General features: G+C 44.7%; 1 protein-coding gene across 4 annotated transcripts; it reads left to right on the top strand.

Annotated features, from left to right (window-relative positions):
• The first annotated feature begins 1,042 nt into the window (after positions 1–1,042).
• Positions 1,043–17,280, top strand: CMTR2 (cap methyltransferase 2). 4 transcript variants are annotated; one of them, XR_005107636.1, is made up of 3 exons: positions 1,510–1,815; positions 2,679–10,341; positions 12,531–17,280. XR_005107636.1 is itself a non-coding variant. In XM_037408905.1 (2 exons), the coding sequence occupies exon 2, from the start codon at positions 2,698–2,700 to the stop codon at positions 4,996–4,998; it is 2,301 nt and encodes a 766-aa protein (XP_037264802.1). In that variant the 5' UTR covers positions 1,043–1,333; positions 2,679–2,697; the 3' UTR covers positions 4,999–8,382. The 4 variants fall into 4 exon arrangements, 3 of the variants coding, with proteins under 3 accessions (XP_037264802.1, XP_037264801.1, XP_037264800.1); XM_037408905.1 differs by lacking the exons at positions 1,510–1,815; positions 12,531–17,280 and adding an exon at positions 1,043–1,333 and having other exon boundaries at positions 2,679–8,382; XM_037408904.1 differs by lacking the exons at positions 1,510–1,815; positions 12,531–17,280 and adding an exon at positions 1,355–1,475 and having other exon boundaries at positions 2,679–8,382.
• The last annotated feature ends 353 nt before the right edge of the window (positions 17,281–17,633 follow it).

Raw genomic sequence — 17,633 nt, 5'->3', positions numbered from 1 at the left:
GCCACAGCTTAAAAAGGGGAGGGGGGGGGAGAGGCTGTGTGTTTATAGTTTTAGGCATCCAGTCACAATGTAAACATCTAAGCTTTCTCATGTACTTGGAGCAAGAGAAAAGGTCGTTTACTTATATGCTGTTATTATATCCTTCAGACAGATGTGTTGACATTTTTTGCCAGTTACTGAGCTTCTAGCAAGATTTTCCCTAGTTAAATCAGTTCTAGACTCTCTTGTATTTACAGTACTGAATTACTGTGTTAAAAGTATTTCTGGTTTAGGGCTGGATTGAGCTTCATCAAGGAGAAATATTTGAGTGCAAAAGTCAATAGCAGCAAGCCCTGTATTAAAGGGAAAGGATTTCTGCAAACTCCTGCTACATCCCCAGCTGTCTGTTCCCAAATGCGCTGGCAAGTGCCTCATTTCCTAACCTGCATATTAAAAAAATCCCTACAACATTTTAATATCTCGAGAGCAGCTTGTAACCTCAGCCTGCTGTTGTAAGGAATCTGCCTTGACCTCCCCGCTCTGCCTGGAGTTCACACGCTGTTTGCTGTCTAGTGGGTGCACGTGTGTTCCCGGGGACGCTGCAATGGCTGCTCCATGCCGCTCATTATTGCTGCATTAATATTTCAAGGCTTTTGCTTTCTGCGAAGCCCAGTGGAGCATCAGGAGTCTTCTGGGGATTTGCCAAGGGCAGTGAAGCAGGCTGTTGTGTGCAAGAGTCTTCCCAAGTATTTGCCTGCGGGTGCGGGAGGCCGAGGCGGGCTGTGGCAGCGCACGGGGGCTGGCCTGGGCCGGGGGCTGGCCTGGGGCCGGGGCTGGCCCGGCGAGGGGCCGCAGGAGGGGGCAGGGCAGCACCGGCAGGTGATGGCGCTGGCTCTGCTCCTCGCCCGGCTCCGCAGGGCACCCGTCCCAGGCCCTCAGGTGAGAGGGCGCGGGGTGCCGAGCTCCAGCCCTCTCCCTCCCGTGGGCTGCTAGCAGATCCCACCGAAGCCTTCCTCCCGCTTTTCCTCTGAGTAACTCATAAGCATCACCACGTAGCAAGTACCAGCTGTAGAACTCCGATGTATGTTTCTTATGTGAGGGGGCGGCTCCTCCGCTCCCCTCCTGCAGAAGCCGGCCGGCTCAGGCGAGCGGCGTATTCCGGTGCGCAGCAGCCCCCTGGTCGCTCCCGGGCCGAAATGGCCTCTAACAGGCGCCCGGCCTCCTCCGGAGCGGCCTCCCCCGAGGGACGCGCGACCTCCTTCCTCCGCAGCCTCTCCCGCTGGTAACGGAGCCGTGGGCGGCTCTCCGGGCCTTGCCCTGCGGAAACTCCCCTCCACGTTTATTTAAAATACAAGTAAGTGTCGCCGCTCCTGGCGCGGGGGCAGCCGCGCTGAGGAGAGGCAGGGCGGCGCGGAGCGGCGAGGCGGCGGGGCCGGGCGGCGGAGCGAGGGGGCCGGGCCTGCCTCTCTTCCTGCCGCGCCGCCGCAGCCCACAGGGTAAGAGTGAGGGGGCTCCTCTAGGCCGCGCGGAAGCCGGGGCCTCGCGTGGCGAGCGGGCGGCGCGGGGAGACGCCTCGGCCGGCAGCGGCTCTGCGAGCGGCCGGGGTGGCTGGGAGCCGGCTGGGCCGCGCTGGGGAGCGGGGGGAGAGCGGGTTTTCCCGGGGCGCTGTGGCCCTGCGGGTATGTGCGGGCCAGGCGGCTGAGAGGGCCGGCCCGAGGCGTCTGGGCCGCCAGCCTTTCCCCGGTGTGGGGCGTGTGGGGGGCCCAGCGCCGCAGCAGCCTTGAATCGAGTCCAGGCCAATGGGGAGTGGAAATAACTACAAAGAAGAAAAAGCAGGTGATGGTGTGTGTCCTTGTCATGCTTTGGGTGGTAGGCTTGTGGAAGGATTTGTTGGTGTGAGCTGTAGTGAAGAGGCCGTGCTGACAGTTGGTATTTACAAATGAAATAAACCGGGTTTAGGACACAGTGGTCTCCTGTGTTTACCTCAGTTTTCCTCTTCTTCCCAGCACGTGTTGTGAGAAAGGCCTAGATTAAAGCCAAAAATATGTCTGCATAAAGGAAAGTGAAACTAAATATGCTTATTGAGAGGCAGGTGAATTGGGGAAATGAAAGATGAAACTTCCCCTTGTGTGTATATGACCACGGGCCTCTCCTTGGAGGGCAGATGGTTGGGAGAGGAGACAGCCAAGGTCATGGGGCTCTGGCGTGAAATGCTATGTGGATTCAAGGGGAAGAGTAACGTGTTGAATTTAGCTGTTCTTTGTCTTGTTTGCTTCCAAAGTTTCTTAACTCTTTCAATTTTAATCCAGTATTTTTTCACACTGAGCTGTTTTTGTAGCAACTAAGTTCATTGTATTTTGCTTTAGAGGGAATGGGATGGTTAAAATGATAACACTGAGGGATTTCCTGTCTCTCGTGGTAATTTTGATTAAATTATTTTGCTTAAATGAACATCTTAGTTTTGAATAGATTACTGGCTGATTTCTGGTTAGCAAGCTTTGCCTTGTGTGCTTTGTGCTGTGCACTGGAGCAGATGGCAGCAGACTTGTCAGCTTTGCGTAAAGTGTGCTTGTGTTAGTCTGCCTTTACCCACTGAAAGCACAACACTTTGTGCTATTTCCTTTTTTATAAAAGCTTTGCCTATTGATATACATGTATAATTGGAGTGACACTGCTTCTTTTCACGTGCTATTCTCCAGGTTGTGAATCAATTCAAGAATGAACAAATGTAAGAAGCCTTATGTTGACAAGGCTCCAAACCTTGAAAAGTTCAGTCCTGAAATTCTTTCTGAAATTGAGGCGCTCTTTGCAAAGAAGTTTACTTACACTAAGCCAGTGAATAATGAATGGCAGCTACCGGATCCCAGTGATGCTTTTACATGCGATCATGAGGAATTGAACTCACTCCTGGCTCTGAAGGACTCTATGAATGAAGTGAAGAATCAACTGAGTGATAAGAACCTGGATGAATGGCATCAGCACACCTCATTTACCAATAAAGCGGGGAAAATAATTCCTCATGTCAAGAAATCTGTGAATGCTGAGCTGTGTACCCAGGCATGGTGCAAATTTCATGAGATCCTGTGCAGCTTTCCTCTTCTCCCTGAAGAAGCTCTTCAGGATGGAGAGCTGAATTCTGTCCACCTCTGTGAAGCACCTGGAGCTTTTATAGCCAGCCTCAATCACTACTTGAAATCCCACCATGTCCCTTGTGACTGGAATTGGGTAGCCAACACTCTAAACCCATATCATGAAGCAAATGACACCCTTATGATGATCATGGATGACCGTCTTATAGCAAATACATTGCCTTGGTGGTACTTTGGCCCAGATAACACTGGTGATGTAACGACATTGAAACATCTAACAGGACTTCAGAACTTTGTAAGTAATATGGCCACAGTTCACTTAGTAACTGCTGATGGCAGCTTTGATTGCCAGGGAAATCCAGGTGAACAGGAGGCTCTTGTCTCACCCCTTCATTACTGTGAAACAGTCACTGCGTTAATGATCCTGGGCACTGGAGGATCCTTTGTTTTGAAGATGTTCACGCTGTTTGAACACTGTTCTACCAATCTGCTCTTTCTGCTGAACTGCTCTTTTGAGGAGGTCCATGTCTTTAAGCCAGCCACTAGCAAAGCTGGAAACTCCGAGGCCTATGTGATTTGTCTTCGCTATATGGGCAGAGAAAGTATTCATCCGCTGCTTTCTAAGATGATACAGAACTTTGGAACAGAAATGGTCAACAAAGCACTTTTCCCCCTGCGTATGCTACCAGAATCTTTTCTTAAAATACATGAAGAGTGTTGCATTTTCTTCCACAAGTGCCAGGTAGAGACTATCTCTGAGAACATCCATCTGTTTGAGCACTTGGAAGAAGCAGAGCAGACGAAACTGAACACGTTAAGAGATTGTGCAGTAGAGTTCTTCATGCAAAGATTTCACATGAAACCCATTGCCAGAAACAACTGGCTTGTCAAGAAATCTCAGACTGGTTGTAGCATGAATGCAAAATGGTTTGGGCAAAGAAACAAGTATTTTAGTACATACAATGAAAGGAAGATGCTTGAAACCCTTACGTGGAATGATAAAGTGGCAAAGGGCTATTTTAATCACTGGGCTGAAGAACATAGTTTAAATAACGCTGGTAAAATGTGTATCTTGGAAGGATCATCTTCTAACCTTGAGTGTAGCTTGTGGTACGTTTTGGAAGGAAAAAGGCTGCCGGTGGTAAAATGTTCTCTATTTTGTGATGGCCAAGTCCTGGAAAATCTTAATGAAGCTATGAACGAATTGGTGGGGGGGAGGCTGAAAAGCAGACATATGCTGCAGACTTGTCACTCGTGTGAACCTCTTCCTGGGGAACTGATCCTGGCAGAAGTGTATGATCTCTCCAGGTGTCATCAGGAAGTCCTAAATGAAAGATGTAGTGAGAAGTTCAAGTGCCTTGTGGTAGACTTTCCATCCCTCTGTGATACTGAAAGCCAACCTGGTATGGAAATAAGCCTCCTGGACTCGGCCACACTGCTGACTTTCAGCTTCTCTTTACTTTATGATGGAGAACCAAAGTACCAGCAGCAGCTTTTGGAGTGTGTCCTGTGTTCGTTGAATCATCTTACAATGGGAGATGCATTGATTTTGCCTATTCTCTCTTGTTTCACACGCTTCACGGCCAGCCTGGTCTTTATACTGCACTGTTGTTTCAGATGTATCACATTTGCTTGTCCAACCTCTTGTGAACCTCTAAGAACTAGTGCGGCTTTGCTGTGCGTTGGTTACAGAGGTGTCCCAAATCCAGTTGTTGAATATCTGCAGCATCTGAATAAACTAATAAGCTCTTTACTAGACACAGACTCTCCGCAGCAGGTTTTGCAGTTTGTGCCTATGGAGGTTCTCCTCCAGGGCAAGCTGTTGGAGTTCTTGTGGGATTTAAACACAGCCATTGCAAAGAGACAACTCCACTTGATTGTGCAAGCTAAGCAGCAGCAAATGACTAGCAATATTTCACTTAAAGCATAGACTTGAGCAAGTTGCCACTGCTAGACCTTGCTTCACAGGCAGGTAGAAGGTGTTAAAAACATTATTAATGGGAAGGTAATGTTACTGTAAAACCCTGGTGTGACATTGCTAGTGTTGGGAGGGTGTTTTGAGCTGCCAGTCCCATTTAGACCATATTGACCTGCGGCACATAAACCTGAGGCTTAATCTCAGGCTTGGGAGACTTGGGGGGTGGGGGGCAGTGACTGAAGTGGAGAAACTGCTCCTCTGTCACAGCTCTCCCTGAGCAAATTTCTTTGTGTACCACCTAGGTCAGAACCATGGTCTTCCAGTGAGAAGACCGGGTTTAGACCTGTTGTGTCAAGCCAGGTGATGGGGAACCCTCTTTGTGTGACATTAGCCCTCTTCTGTGGAGCAAAATATAGGAGTTCTGACACACCTGTATACTTTTCCAGGGTTTGTAGAAGCTGAAACATGAAGTTTGGGCCAGTGGTGTTCAAGCCTGATGTAAGGCTCAAGGGATGAGGGTCTTGTAAGCAGACAGCTGTCTTTTAAAGGCTGGGTTAAAAATGGCTGCCTGTAAGCAGTAGCAGAGGTGTCCTGTGAATGGTGCTCTTTGCTTTTAATTTCATTTAAACAAAGAGCAGCAAACTGTGTATGGTTTTTGACAGGTGGTTGTGTGGCTTTGTCTCCCCATTGATGAACAGGCTGTTATAATGTTATTTTTATGTGGCTTATGGGTCCTCCTTAAAATAATTGGAGACTCCTGAGTGAAAGTGAAGACTTGCATCTGTATGGCAGCAGCTATTAATGAGGAACTACAAATCTTTTCTCAGATAAAAAACATGATCATGCACAAATTTGTGTATCAAGAAGTGCTCTGTGTGCCGCTGGAGGAGCTTTAAGCTGAAGAAATGTGACTTTCTTTAGAAAAGTGAATAAAATTTCAGTTTGCTACCCGGAAGGATAAAAAAGATTAAATTGGTACTGTTCCTTTAAGGGAGTCAGATTTTATTTTCCATATTGCTCCTTTGTGAGCTAAATTTTGAGGCCTAACTTGTGTAGGTGAACATTTAGTTTTAAGCCTGTAGTATATGTGGAAAAACCTGCTCAGAGGGAGAAAACATGTTTAAAGGGAAAATGACTTTGCTGTTGATATGTGCAAGATCTCATAGAAAAAGGTGGAAAGAGTGGAGTTAGTAAGAAGGTAAATGTAGTCTGCTGATGAATTACCAGTCACCTGCTGGAGGCACTTCTAATTATATAATGTGGGAGCTTGAAGGGTAATTGATTACTGGTGAGGGATTAAAAGCACTGCTGAAAAACTGTTTTGTCTGGAGATGCTGCACATTTAATAGGCTTCTTTGCCACATTGTTCAGGGCACAGTTCAATGTGTTTTAACAGTTCATTTTTTTTATTTAACTTGATAGATGAATCAGGTGGTGGCTCAGGGCTGACGAATGCATAACGTTTTCTAAAAATCTTGCTTTTTACACTTGCACATAAATAGAAGCAGCCTAAACAAAGACTTCTGGGATTGGTCATTGTCCATGTAATTTATTTAAATGCACTTGCTCTTTTTGCTGTGAGCTGAGTCATGCTTCCTCCTTTAGACCAGGAAGGAAGGGAACAGAGGCTACAGACTTGGGAGAGAGATGCAGTAAGAGCTTCTCTAAATCATTTTTTGAACCTGTGAAGTCAAGAGTGCAAGCAGGGCCACAGATGTATTTTACTGAAGAATAAAAAAGAAATGCTGAAAAACAAAATAAGGAAGGGGGGAAGTATTGTAGAAGAATGGATGATAACAGTATCAAAAATCACCTGTGAAAGCCTTCTTTATCTGAAACAAAAAGCAGGATAAAGATACTGTCCACCAAAGACACCTCTGTGTTTCTGCCACTATTTCAGAGGTGATTAATCGTTCTGAAACTCCCACTGAGCTGAAGCATTTGAAAAGAGGTCTCTGAAAGCAGGGGTAAATGAGGTAATTAAGGGCATGGATGTACTTACACTGTGATACTCTGCCATACAGGCCTGAGTAGCAAGAAGCATCTCATCTAGTAGGTACTTAAATAACTTGTTTTTGTCTGCTAACATTAGTCTCATATTTTTAAGTTATTATCTTGTATGTAAAGTAAAATCCTGAGGTGACTGACAGACCGTGAGAGAAAATGCGTTTATTTTTTCAAGCATTCCTTGGTCTGTTCTGTGTGTCTGACAAACTGTGCAGCTTCCTTGAGATTCCTCCCATCCTGTTGTTCCCTGTATCATCAGCCAGGTGCCCTTTTTTCATGAACTTTTAGAATAAATACTTCAGATGGTCACAGACCTTTGGGGGGAGTTAGGACTGTGTACATCAGTATGCTCTAGACTGAGCTGGTGGGGAAATGCAATCCATCTGTTTGGAAGGACACCCCAAAACTGTGTGCAAGCCCTTCTGTGGAAAGCCAGGTCTCTAAATGGAAGGAAATCCAATGTCCTGTGGATCCTGATGCCCAATTTGCTCTGGAGCTTTTTTGTTGGCAGGCTTGGGGAGATGACAGGAGAAATGCCTTAATGGCAGCTGCTCCTTGTGTTAAAAAGGATGGATGTGATTTAGAGAGTCTTTTTATTATTATTGTCTTAATGGCAGGAGTTTCAAAGTTAGGAATGACACTTGTCTTTAATTGTGAGAATCTAACATTGTTCTAGTTGCCTTTAGACCAAAGATTTCTGTGAGAAGTGACAATTTCTGGTGAGACTTTCGGAATATGTAAGAATGCATGGGAAGAATGTATGAACCATTGTGGAGGGGGTCTGATGACTCCTGCCTTAGTCGTGGCTGTCAAGTTTTGGCCAATTTGATTTTATGTTTAGGTGACACCCAATTAAGTGTCTCAGTATCCTGGCTGCTTGAAGATGAACTGGGTATTGGTTTTCATCATTGGGAGCTTAAGGTTTCACAGAGGGGGAATTAGAGGGGGTGGAGAGAATAAGTTGGTTATCCTGTGATTGAGATTCATGCAAACTTGAGGTGAAAGTTTTGTAGCCCTGCTATCACAGGTTTCCAATGAAGGACCAATATTTAGGCCCAATGATTAGCTATGAGCTACATTATTTTACTGAAACTTCTTGGATTTTTTTTTTTTTAAAGTCAGCATAACATTTTGAAATCAGTTGCATGAGGGTTGAATGAATTGGGTATTCCATTAAGTGAAAATGCTGTTGTGTTTTTTTTTAAAGTTGAGTTCCTTTAAAGTTAAGAGAAGTGCTGCTTATTTTTACTAATTTTATATTGTATTTAGAATAATTTGGATGTGCACAAACTATATGTTCTTGCCGCTGACTTGCCAATGTAATTTCTACAAAACATAATGAGATTTATATTATGAAATCTGGCAGTCTATTAAAATGGTACTAAGTGATGTCTATTCGTCTTAATTAAGCTAGATGTATTAAATTACTAGTTGTAAAAGTAGAATATGTAGCAGAATTGTATTCTATTAGGAAACTTGGCATTTAATGGGAGGGGATTAAGATTGCTTATGTAGAAAGTAGGAGAAAAGAAAAACACCATTCAATTTCGGGCCACTGAGCTGGGTGCTTTAGGATGAAGAATAACATCAAATCCTTGATTCACTGGAAGCAAGGGTTGGCCAGTAAGCAGAAGCCCCAGAGCCTCCTGTTACCATCCCTACAAACTGACTTTTGACATCCTTTTAAATTGCAGTCTATTTAATTCTTAGTAGTGAAATGGGGGAAATCCTGTGTAACTTGTTTTACCATTTTGGGTGGTATGAAATGGTGTTTACTTGTCCCCATTTCTCATTTTTAAACAAGAGCCTCTAAATTTCACCTCATAGTCTTTGAGAATCAGTCTCTCTTCTTAGCACTTTAGTGGATGAAATCTGAGATGAAAATTTCCTTGCTGAAGTCGAGTAATGGTTTCTCCATGTCATTTTTGCAAATATTTTCATGAATGCCATGCTGATATCCTTAGTTCCGGTTCTTGGTGTGGTTCAGTCACTTGACAGAGATCAAATGGAGCTGTTTATGCCAGAAGAGTTCTCAGCCTGTGGCTGTTCTTGCTTGCTTTTTAAGTGATAATTTGGATTGCCATTGAGCCCTCTCTTGTAACCCTTTATGGGTTGGAGCTGATTGCAAGTCTTAAGAATGAAATTTGCTAAAAGAATTAGCCAGTGGCTGTAGACGCTTAGGCTTGTAACAAGCAGAACCTTTAGGGGACATTTAAATGCGGGAAACTTTTCCAGGAGAGGCTCAGAACTTGCAGCTGATGGGATTTGCTAGCCTTTCCTTGCTAAAAATTCTTTAAAAAAGACTTTGAGGCATAACCACCTAAACAAACAGTTCAGCAGTTGTGTGTGCCTTGTGCATGTTCATGCTTGCATGTGTGGTAACCCCCAGGGTTGTACAGCTGTGACGTTTTTTTTGTTTTGTAACTGATTCATGTGTGCTTTTGTTTTTAAGGTTGTTTGTATTTTTCTAAGTAGATGAAAGTATCTTGGTTTACATGGCTATTGCTTCTTTTCATTTGGTCTGCAACTGAGTGTTAAAAGATCTTTTTTTAAAAAGAAAGGAAAATAAATATTATTTGGAGAAAATAAAGTATTTTGTTTTAGGTTTTAAATGTCGCTATTATGTGTTTCTTTGCCAAACATGGAACAAAACAATGAAGTGCAGTAGGGAGAAGTCCGGGGCGGTTTAATGTTTCACTGGTTTTGAGCCACAGTTTCCTCATACTGCCATTTGCATCCATCCTTAATGAGCAAAGGATGCAGGGGCATTGGAGCGGCCTGCAACGGTGAGGGTGGTGTTTGATTCTCACATTCTTTAACTGCCTTTACCTTTGCAGTTTACCAGCTCAAAGAGAGACTCCAGTTGTAGATGTGGTCAAAGCAGTGTGTAGGAGGCCTGCACAGTGATCCCTTGGCCTTGTCACTAAGCCTAACAATCTATGTCTCCTTGTGTGGTTGCTGTAACCTACTTTAACAGCAGGGATTTTGTCCTAAGGATCTTCAGTTTCTCCTGCTGTGACAGCCACTCTAGTAGTACAAGGCTGTTATATGCTGTACTTGTGTCTGCGAAGTCTATTATTAATCCTTATCCAAATGTTTTCATTCTAAGTGCTTGCCTTCACTGAATGGTATTATTAAGAAAAAGCTGTGTGCCTTATTCCTCAGGGCTGGCTCTGCTGTACTGACAAGGGTTCCAGCTGATTGTCTTTGGTTTGGCTAGCCGATTTGTCTTGAGACTGCTTGCTAACCAATTTTGATTGCAGTTATGAATGCTAACAGTTTTTTATTGCTTTTCTCTTTGCAAGTGAACTCAAAATTGGCTGGGGAAGATAATGCTGTGTCCTAGAGGTATGATGTAAGAAATTTATACTATTCTGACACCTTAATTTCTAGGTAGTAGATGTTTGTTGAGGAAGTGTTTAAACTAGAAGTGGCGTTGAATATATGCTGAAATACAGGGCAGTGTTGTTTTGCTTGACTTTAGTGAAGTTCTAGGCTGTAAGCAATACCTGTCAACGTCAAAATGTAGTTCAAGACTTTGGAAGTGAATAGTCTTTGAAATGGGGACTGGGTTGGCAGAGCCCAATAGAAGGACTGTCAGATTTGTTTTGGCGGAAATATTATTTAATATGGTTTTACTGAATTATAGGGAAATGTGAATGCTCAGAACTGTATTTGAACTTAAAGCAGTTCTATGAAATATTTGCATTCCCTATATAACAGTATAAAAACAGTGCCTAAACCCACATGAAATGGCAGATTGTAAAGTAAAGGGAAAATGTGGATGTCTTAATTTTGCTGCTAGAGACCTTAAAAACTGCATATGTGATTTCTTCAGTCCTTTAAGTCAATTGATACACTACATTACGTTGATTATATACCCTATTTGAATTTTGATAGAACTTAATATGCTGGCATGCCTGCCAGTTTTTGAATTGAAATAGTGTTGCAAGCTAAGCCAAATCACTAAGGACAAAGCAAACTGGAGCTCTCCCTGGCTGATTAGATCTTTAGCAAATTCTTTCTGTGGTCAGGTCCTCAGTGTCCCCCAGTGAGACTGGGGATATGACGTTTTACCTGTGATACAACTCATACTGAACTAGGGCACCATGGTTAGTGGCCCCTTTTATTAAAACAATAATATGAAATCTTTTTTTTAAAATAGTGTTTTTCCTCCATAGGAAACATGAACACATTTATTAAAATGCATGTTCACAGTACTTTACTAAATGAAGATGATTGCCACTTGTTAAAAAGATTGATTTATCTAAATTGGGGAATAGCAGGGAGAAGTGACTGTCACTTGGAGAATTGATTTGTCTAGATTGGCAGATAGCAGGGAGAAAGCAAATCAATATTCAAATCTTATTTGTTGCCAGAGCTGGAGATCATTATCTGTATAGCTAAGAGATGAATGGATGAATGCTGCCAGATATAAATAAAAGCTCATGCGGAGTACCCCTAGGTCCTAAGCTGTTGGGTATCTTGTGCCTCAAAACAATGACCCAGTAGCCAGTTGGTAATAAAACCTCAATTAAGACTAAGGAGTGAAGGGACTGTGGTGAAGTGCCTTAATTTAAGTCTCTAGAGAGTTAAGGTGATTAAAAGACTTGCTTTGTAATCAGTTGACTGCCCCAGGTTGATGGCAGAGCACAAATCTACACCATGGAGTTGACACGTAATGAAATCTGTCCTGGAGTCACAATTAAACTCAACTCCAAGGTGGCTGCTGAATAGCTACATGTTCCCTCAAATAATGATGCTGTCTGGCAGATGAGAGTGCGGCTGTGGGGCAGGACTGCTGCTGCCTGGGACATCTGAATTGTGGGAGCTGTCTGAGCAGCTGGGGCTCCCTGCTTTCGTTACTGCCACGATGCTGATGGTACCCAGCTATGCAGCTTGAGTAAACCATGCCGCAGGCTGTGCAGAGGGTATATAGAGCCCTGTGTGGAGTAGATCGGTAGCACAGGTTGTGTTTGGGATTAGTGTGCCTAGGACTGGGATGGCTATAGGATTCCCAGCTGGTAGAAATGGTGACGTTCAGCAGTGGAGGCTTGCTGTCACACCTGAGAAACACACAGCAGCCCTGTGTCTCTGAGAACTGGCACTGAGGGTTAGCACAAACTGAAGGGGACCTGGATCCAACTAACATTTTGGGAGTGAGAGGAGAGCTAGTTCAAAAACTGACCTCTGCTCTGTGGGAACACTGGAAAGGCTAGCTGTCAACTAGGGTGAGCTTGTACTTTGCGTGGAAATACTGAACTAGACTGGGTGTTTAATAACAGTCAGTGCTATGGCCTTAGCTATAAATCACAAAGTAATTGATTTTAGGGTGTTAATGAAATTTAGATTTAGAGAGAAGTACAGCTATGCCTAAGATGCACAGTTAACAGCACTGGCACTGAATAAAACCTAAATTGGCTTTGTTTCCGTTATGAAGGAGGGTAGTATAAGCCCATAAATTAATAGTCAAGTGGTTTGGCTTTTAATTATGGGACTGCTTTTGTGAATGTTCTGTACTTAAATATGTCTTTCAGACTTGGAAAACTGTTTAAAGCTCTGGATATTGTCCAACTTTAAATTCTCGCACCTTCCACATGAAGTGAGTATCACAGCTCTCGGAAAACAGACCAGATTCTAACTGTACTTGCTCAGACTTCTGGGGGGAGTCGATAGGAAGCAGATTAGCCTCAAATGTGAAATGCAGTCTGACTGGTGTCTTAGTGGGTCCTCCTGTCTTAGAGGGGGCAGACAGGACAGCCATTGCTCCTTGGGCTGGGTGCTGGGACAGCAGGGTTTGCTAAAGTGGGACTGGAACAGAAGTTACAGGCCTCTTCTGAGTCCTCTAGTGTCATCCTGAATAAAAACCGTGACAAGTTTAAGGGACATCAGAACACATTTGGGTCTAAGCACATGTAGTGGCTGAGAATACCTATTAGTTTCAGTAACTGACTTGGCTTGTCATGTCATTGTTTGCCGTTTTGAAGTGACCTGAACTGTTTCCTGAAGGAAACAGTGACAGCAGCAGTCTCAGGAGCCTGAGTGGAAGTAATGAAGTGGTAATTAGCAATTAATAAAATGTGGCGGAGCTTACAATTTTAATAACTGCTGCACTGGCCTAGAGGTCTGGTGCTGGAGTGAAGTAGTCCCTTGGAAATCTCCAACTCTGAAGCTTAATTATGATTTCCTTTAGACGCTATCTGCTCTTAGAGCCAACTTGTATATTTATTTTTCCCCCTGAAGGTAGATGAGGCTTTAAGGGCTCTGCTTCTGTGCTTTTTCAGGGCAGAGATTAAATGGAAGCTAGGATTAAGATAAGGAGACTGAGATGGCCTCTGTGACTGATGTATCATGCAGAGACTGGGAGGGCATGGTTCTGTTAAAATAGCCAGCTGGGTCTTGGAAAAGTGTTTGGATATAGGAGGAGCTGGGTAAAAATGTGGACAGAGCCTGCTCTGTATTTTGCCCAGGGTTTTTGTCTTGTTTCCAGTGGGAGTACAAACGGAGACTGTGCTGTCTGTCTGCTCTTCTTTTCACCTTCCTTCTTCGAGCCTTTCTGAGCCATGTCTGGCAGATGTCAAGTTCTTACAGATACTATGATAATGAAAGGCAAGGATTGCTAAGTAACCCTCCTGACCTGAAGTTACCACTGGGTTACTAACAGCAGGCAAACCCTGGAGTCGGAGACCAGTGACTGTCTCCTGAGGAACAAGGATGCCTGTAGTGGTGGTGATGCGCGGTGGCGAAGCTGCTTGCTCCTGGGATCTGTGGTATTGCTTTGCTTTACCAGTCACGTGCTGGTTTATGCCTTGCTGGGTGCTGTAAGGTCAGCTCAGGTCAGAAGCCATCACCACTTCTTGCCTTCCTAAAGATGAGCCTGAAAAATAGTCAGATGACGAAAACCAATAGCCAAACATCACCTGCCTTCCCCTCAGCCCCTCCGCGACGTTAATCATCGATGGCAGGACCTAACAGCGAGTCAGGTTAGGCTGAATTCTGGTTTTTGTTTTCAGCTATAGGAATGCCCTATGGACTCGAACAGAGCAAAACACCTTTCAAGCAGCAAAGGTGATAAAATGGGACATGGGAATTTTGGAAGATGTAAGTGGGACTTTAGATGTCACTTGTTTCCACTGAAGGGTTGTATTAAGGATTCAAGTTTGTCTTGTGTACATCGGTTTTAATTAATAGAGCAGATGCACCAACAATGCATCTGGAAATGAAATGCAGGAGAAAAGAAGAGGCAGCTGGTCCTAGTGGATGTAAATATTTGCTTTTTGGGAAGTGAAGCTCTGCAGAAACTTCAGGGACTCTTAATTCAAATTCAGAAGCCTTTTTTATTTTGCCTGTGGAGATATATGGAGCAGAAGAAATTAACCATAATGCTTTGCTTGGTTCTAGTGCATGTGATGTAAGAAGCGTAAGTTTTTGGAGTAGGGCCAACCCATGAATATCTTGGTTCCTGCTGAGATATTAAGGCCTGGCCTCTGTTAGTGCAAGATGCATTGATGTCAGAGGAGCTGACTCTATATCAAGAAGCCTTCCCAGGCGTCTGCAGTATGGTCTTGGGTTATGAGCATGGACAAATTGATACACTAATTTTTGACCTGCTATAGCAGAGCGGGTGCAGTGATGCTACTTAACTAGGGTCTTATTGGGAAACCAAGTGGAAGAGGTATGTACGTATGAAAGCCTCTGTTGAGCAGGTGTGGCAGGCATGGATATGGTCTCTGGTCTTCATGTGAAGCCGAGGGTTAAAAAAAAAGCAAAGCGTGAGTTAGGGCTTCACGTGTTTTGGTGGGACCCTTCACAGTTCTGCTGTGTTATTTTTGAGGACTCTGCTTGAACTGCAGAAGAACAGTCTTTCTGTTTTGGGCTTTTTGGGGAGTCCCTGGCTGTCTTGTGTTATCACTTGGAGAGCTTTTTGTTCTGTTTTGGTTTTTTTGATTAGTGCCTGAAACTGCTAACAAGAATTGGAAAACACAAGCCTAGAAGCACAACATACCACAACAAGTGTAGAATGTAAAAAGCAGAACAAACCAAACCCACTGTTAAAACAAGCCGTGACTGGAAAGCAATGGTGCCCATCCCCGAACTGGCAGTGCTGGAGAAGGCAGGCAAGAAGGGGGAGGGGTTGATCCCAGAGCAGTATTTTCTACTTGGTGAAGCAGGCAATGGGGATGGGAAGGATTCCTCTAAGCAGGGAAGTGGTAGCACAAATGTTGTTAATGCTTATCGCAGGCCGTCTGAGGGTAAGACAGCCTTCCTTGCTCTGCCGTTTTGTTTGAAATAGGATGTCTGGATGCCTTGCACCCCACCTTGCATGCATCTATGATGGTCTCATATTTTGTATCTTGATGCTGAGAATGCTACATAGCAGAGGGAGCACCTCAAAATGGCAGTACAGCGCAGAGGTGAGCTGGATCTGGATCAAGGTGAAGCTCCTCTGTCCTTAAAACTTTTATGAAAGGAAGCTTGCAGGTGTCAGCAGTGCTGCTGCTGAGGGGATTGGGTTTTCCAGACCTGGGGAGCAGGTTATTCCCCTGCTTATACTGTCTTTGCGTTGTGAAAGCTTGTGTACAGTAATGCTTTGCTGTCCATCGCTTCTGTTTCAGAGCTCTACTGTCAGTCCCTACTCTGGTTACTATTGTCATTGTCCTGTTCTCCTTCATTTTTCATCCTTAATTGACCTTGGCGAGCAGCAGGCATCTGAAGGTGATGATGAAAATTTAATGGATTGGAAGAGGCAGCAGGACCACTGGCAGTGAAAGATTTGTCAGGTGTTCAGTCTTGTAGGTGATGCGGCTGAGATCTTCCAGAATGGTGATCTGTTGGAAGATGAGTCAGATTCAAGGCGTCATGAAGTTTAATTTTGCATTATAAAGGGCTTTTCCGCTCTAAACTTAAAGCAAGCAAACAAGCAGTTGTTTCTTGGTATTCCAAAAGCAAGTGGAATCTCCTTTACTACTTCTGTCTTTTACCAGGTGTTGAATTGGCAGCTGACAACCCCAGTGGTCTTGCTTCTGTTCCTCAGTTTTCCATGTTGCGCGTGCTATCCTTCTGTATTTAGGTTGTGTGCATTTTTGAAGTGCCTGCACACATTCCTCTCTATCCTGCTGTTTCTTACAGGAAAAACTGAGTTGCAGACAGCCACACTTTCAGGATCACATCCTCGGCAGGTAATGGGATATGCCGTGGTCTGACTGTATGAGGAATTATTGCAGAACCAGAGGTTAGGGCTGGGGAGACAAAATGTTTGAACAGCGATGAAGAGAAGGATGCAAAGCCCCTTGGTTAGTGGAGTAATTATCTGTTGTTGAGGATTTCTGGAAAATAGAAGAGTTGTTATGTTTGTGTCTGACTTTTTTTATTCCCTTGCTACAGCTAGGGCCACTCTGTGTGCTGTTCCTTTCTAGTCTTGACCTTTTTTCTGGAGTTGCCCTACCTAGTTTTTGAGCTCCTTGACAATAAGGTAGTTTACGGTGAAAACTAGATGTCTTCATCCGAGGTCATACGGCTGCCATGTGCAGGCTGTGTCTGCCTGAATCAGGGGATGGAGCACAATCCAGGCAGTAAAGCAGGGATCTGAGTGGATAATGAGAGTTCCAAATGCCTGGAGCTGCCAGGCGCCTGGGCACGTGAAGGTCTCGAGAAGGGGGACTTCTGGAGTTTGGGGCAATGAAAAATGTGCCCATGGGCTCAGTGCGGGGGCCATGGCAGGTGGGATGAGGAATGGAGAAGGGGTTTGTATAAATGCTGACCTGTAGCCGCCAGCTTCTAGTGGCACCGTAAAATCTTGAGGGCTTGATCTATACCTTAGGTGACTGAAGATCAGGTAAACCTGTTGCCTGATGTTTAAATGCTGGGGTAACCTTGCTCTGTAGGGGACACAGGAAGCTTTGGAGGCAATGCTGTGACAACGGGAGTGCTGTAAAGCAACAAGAGGCGGCAGTTTGTCGAATTACACCATCAGATGTGGCCGACCTTTGTGGCGAAGGGAATCGCTGTGGCACAGGGCAGAGGGCCTGGAAATCTGTATCCTGGGTGGCTTGTTGGGGGAGACTGACATTTTGTCGAGGACTTGACATGCCTGCTTCCCAGTGAGCTTTGGAATACAGCTCTCAAAGCTGGCTGTATTCAGATGGAGCTGTGCTTCAGAGCTGCGCTTCAAAACCTTGTGGAGAACGTACCCGCAGGGGGGACTGTAATTGCCATGTATTTTGACCATAATGATATGGGGGAAAGAACAGGGGCAGCTGTAAGCAATAAATGAGATGTTACGGCTGATGAGTCCCAGGTCTGATTTTTCCTGGGTGTTAGGTCTGCTGTGGAAGGCAGGGGGGAGGGAGTGGGAGCCTGGGTCTCCTCAGCTGTGTGGGTGACCCATTTTTTTGATTTTGGCTCAGTGATGGGATGCTTGTTAGCGAGCGGGAATCGAGAAGGGAGACCTGGGCCAAGCTCTTTGCGAGCAGAGCTGTGCTGAGCTCTGTGCCTTTGCACCAAAAGATAATTTGCCTCCCAGTGCCGGAGGGCTGAGTAAATGCTCCCCGTGGAAGGGAAACAGTTTCCTCAGTCTCCCCCCAACCTTTCCTTTTTTCTTAAGGGAAGAGAGCAGATCCTAATGAAGGTGGGATCACTGG

Source organism: Falco rusticolus, chromosome 15 (assembly GCF_015220075.1).
Source record: "Falco rusticolus isolate bFalRus1 chromosome 15, bFalRus1.pri, whole genome shotgun sequence".
Lineage (NCBI taxonomy): Eukaryota > Metazoa > Chordata > Aves > Falconiformes > Falconidae > Falco > Falco rusticolus.
Note: the sequence above shows the minus strand (reverse complement) of the source record. Positions and strands in the feature narration are given on the sequence as shown.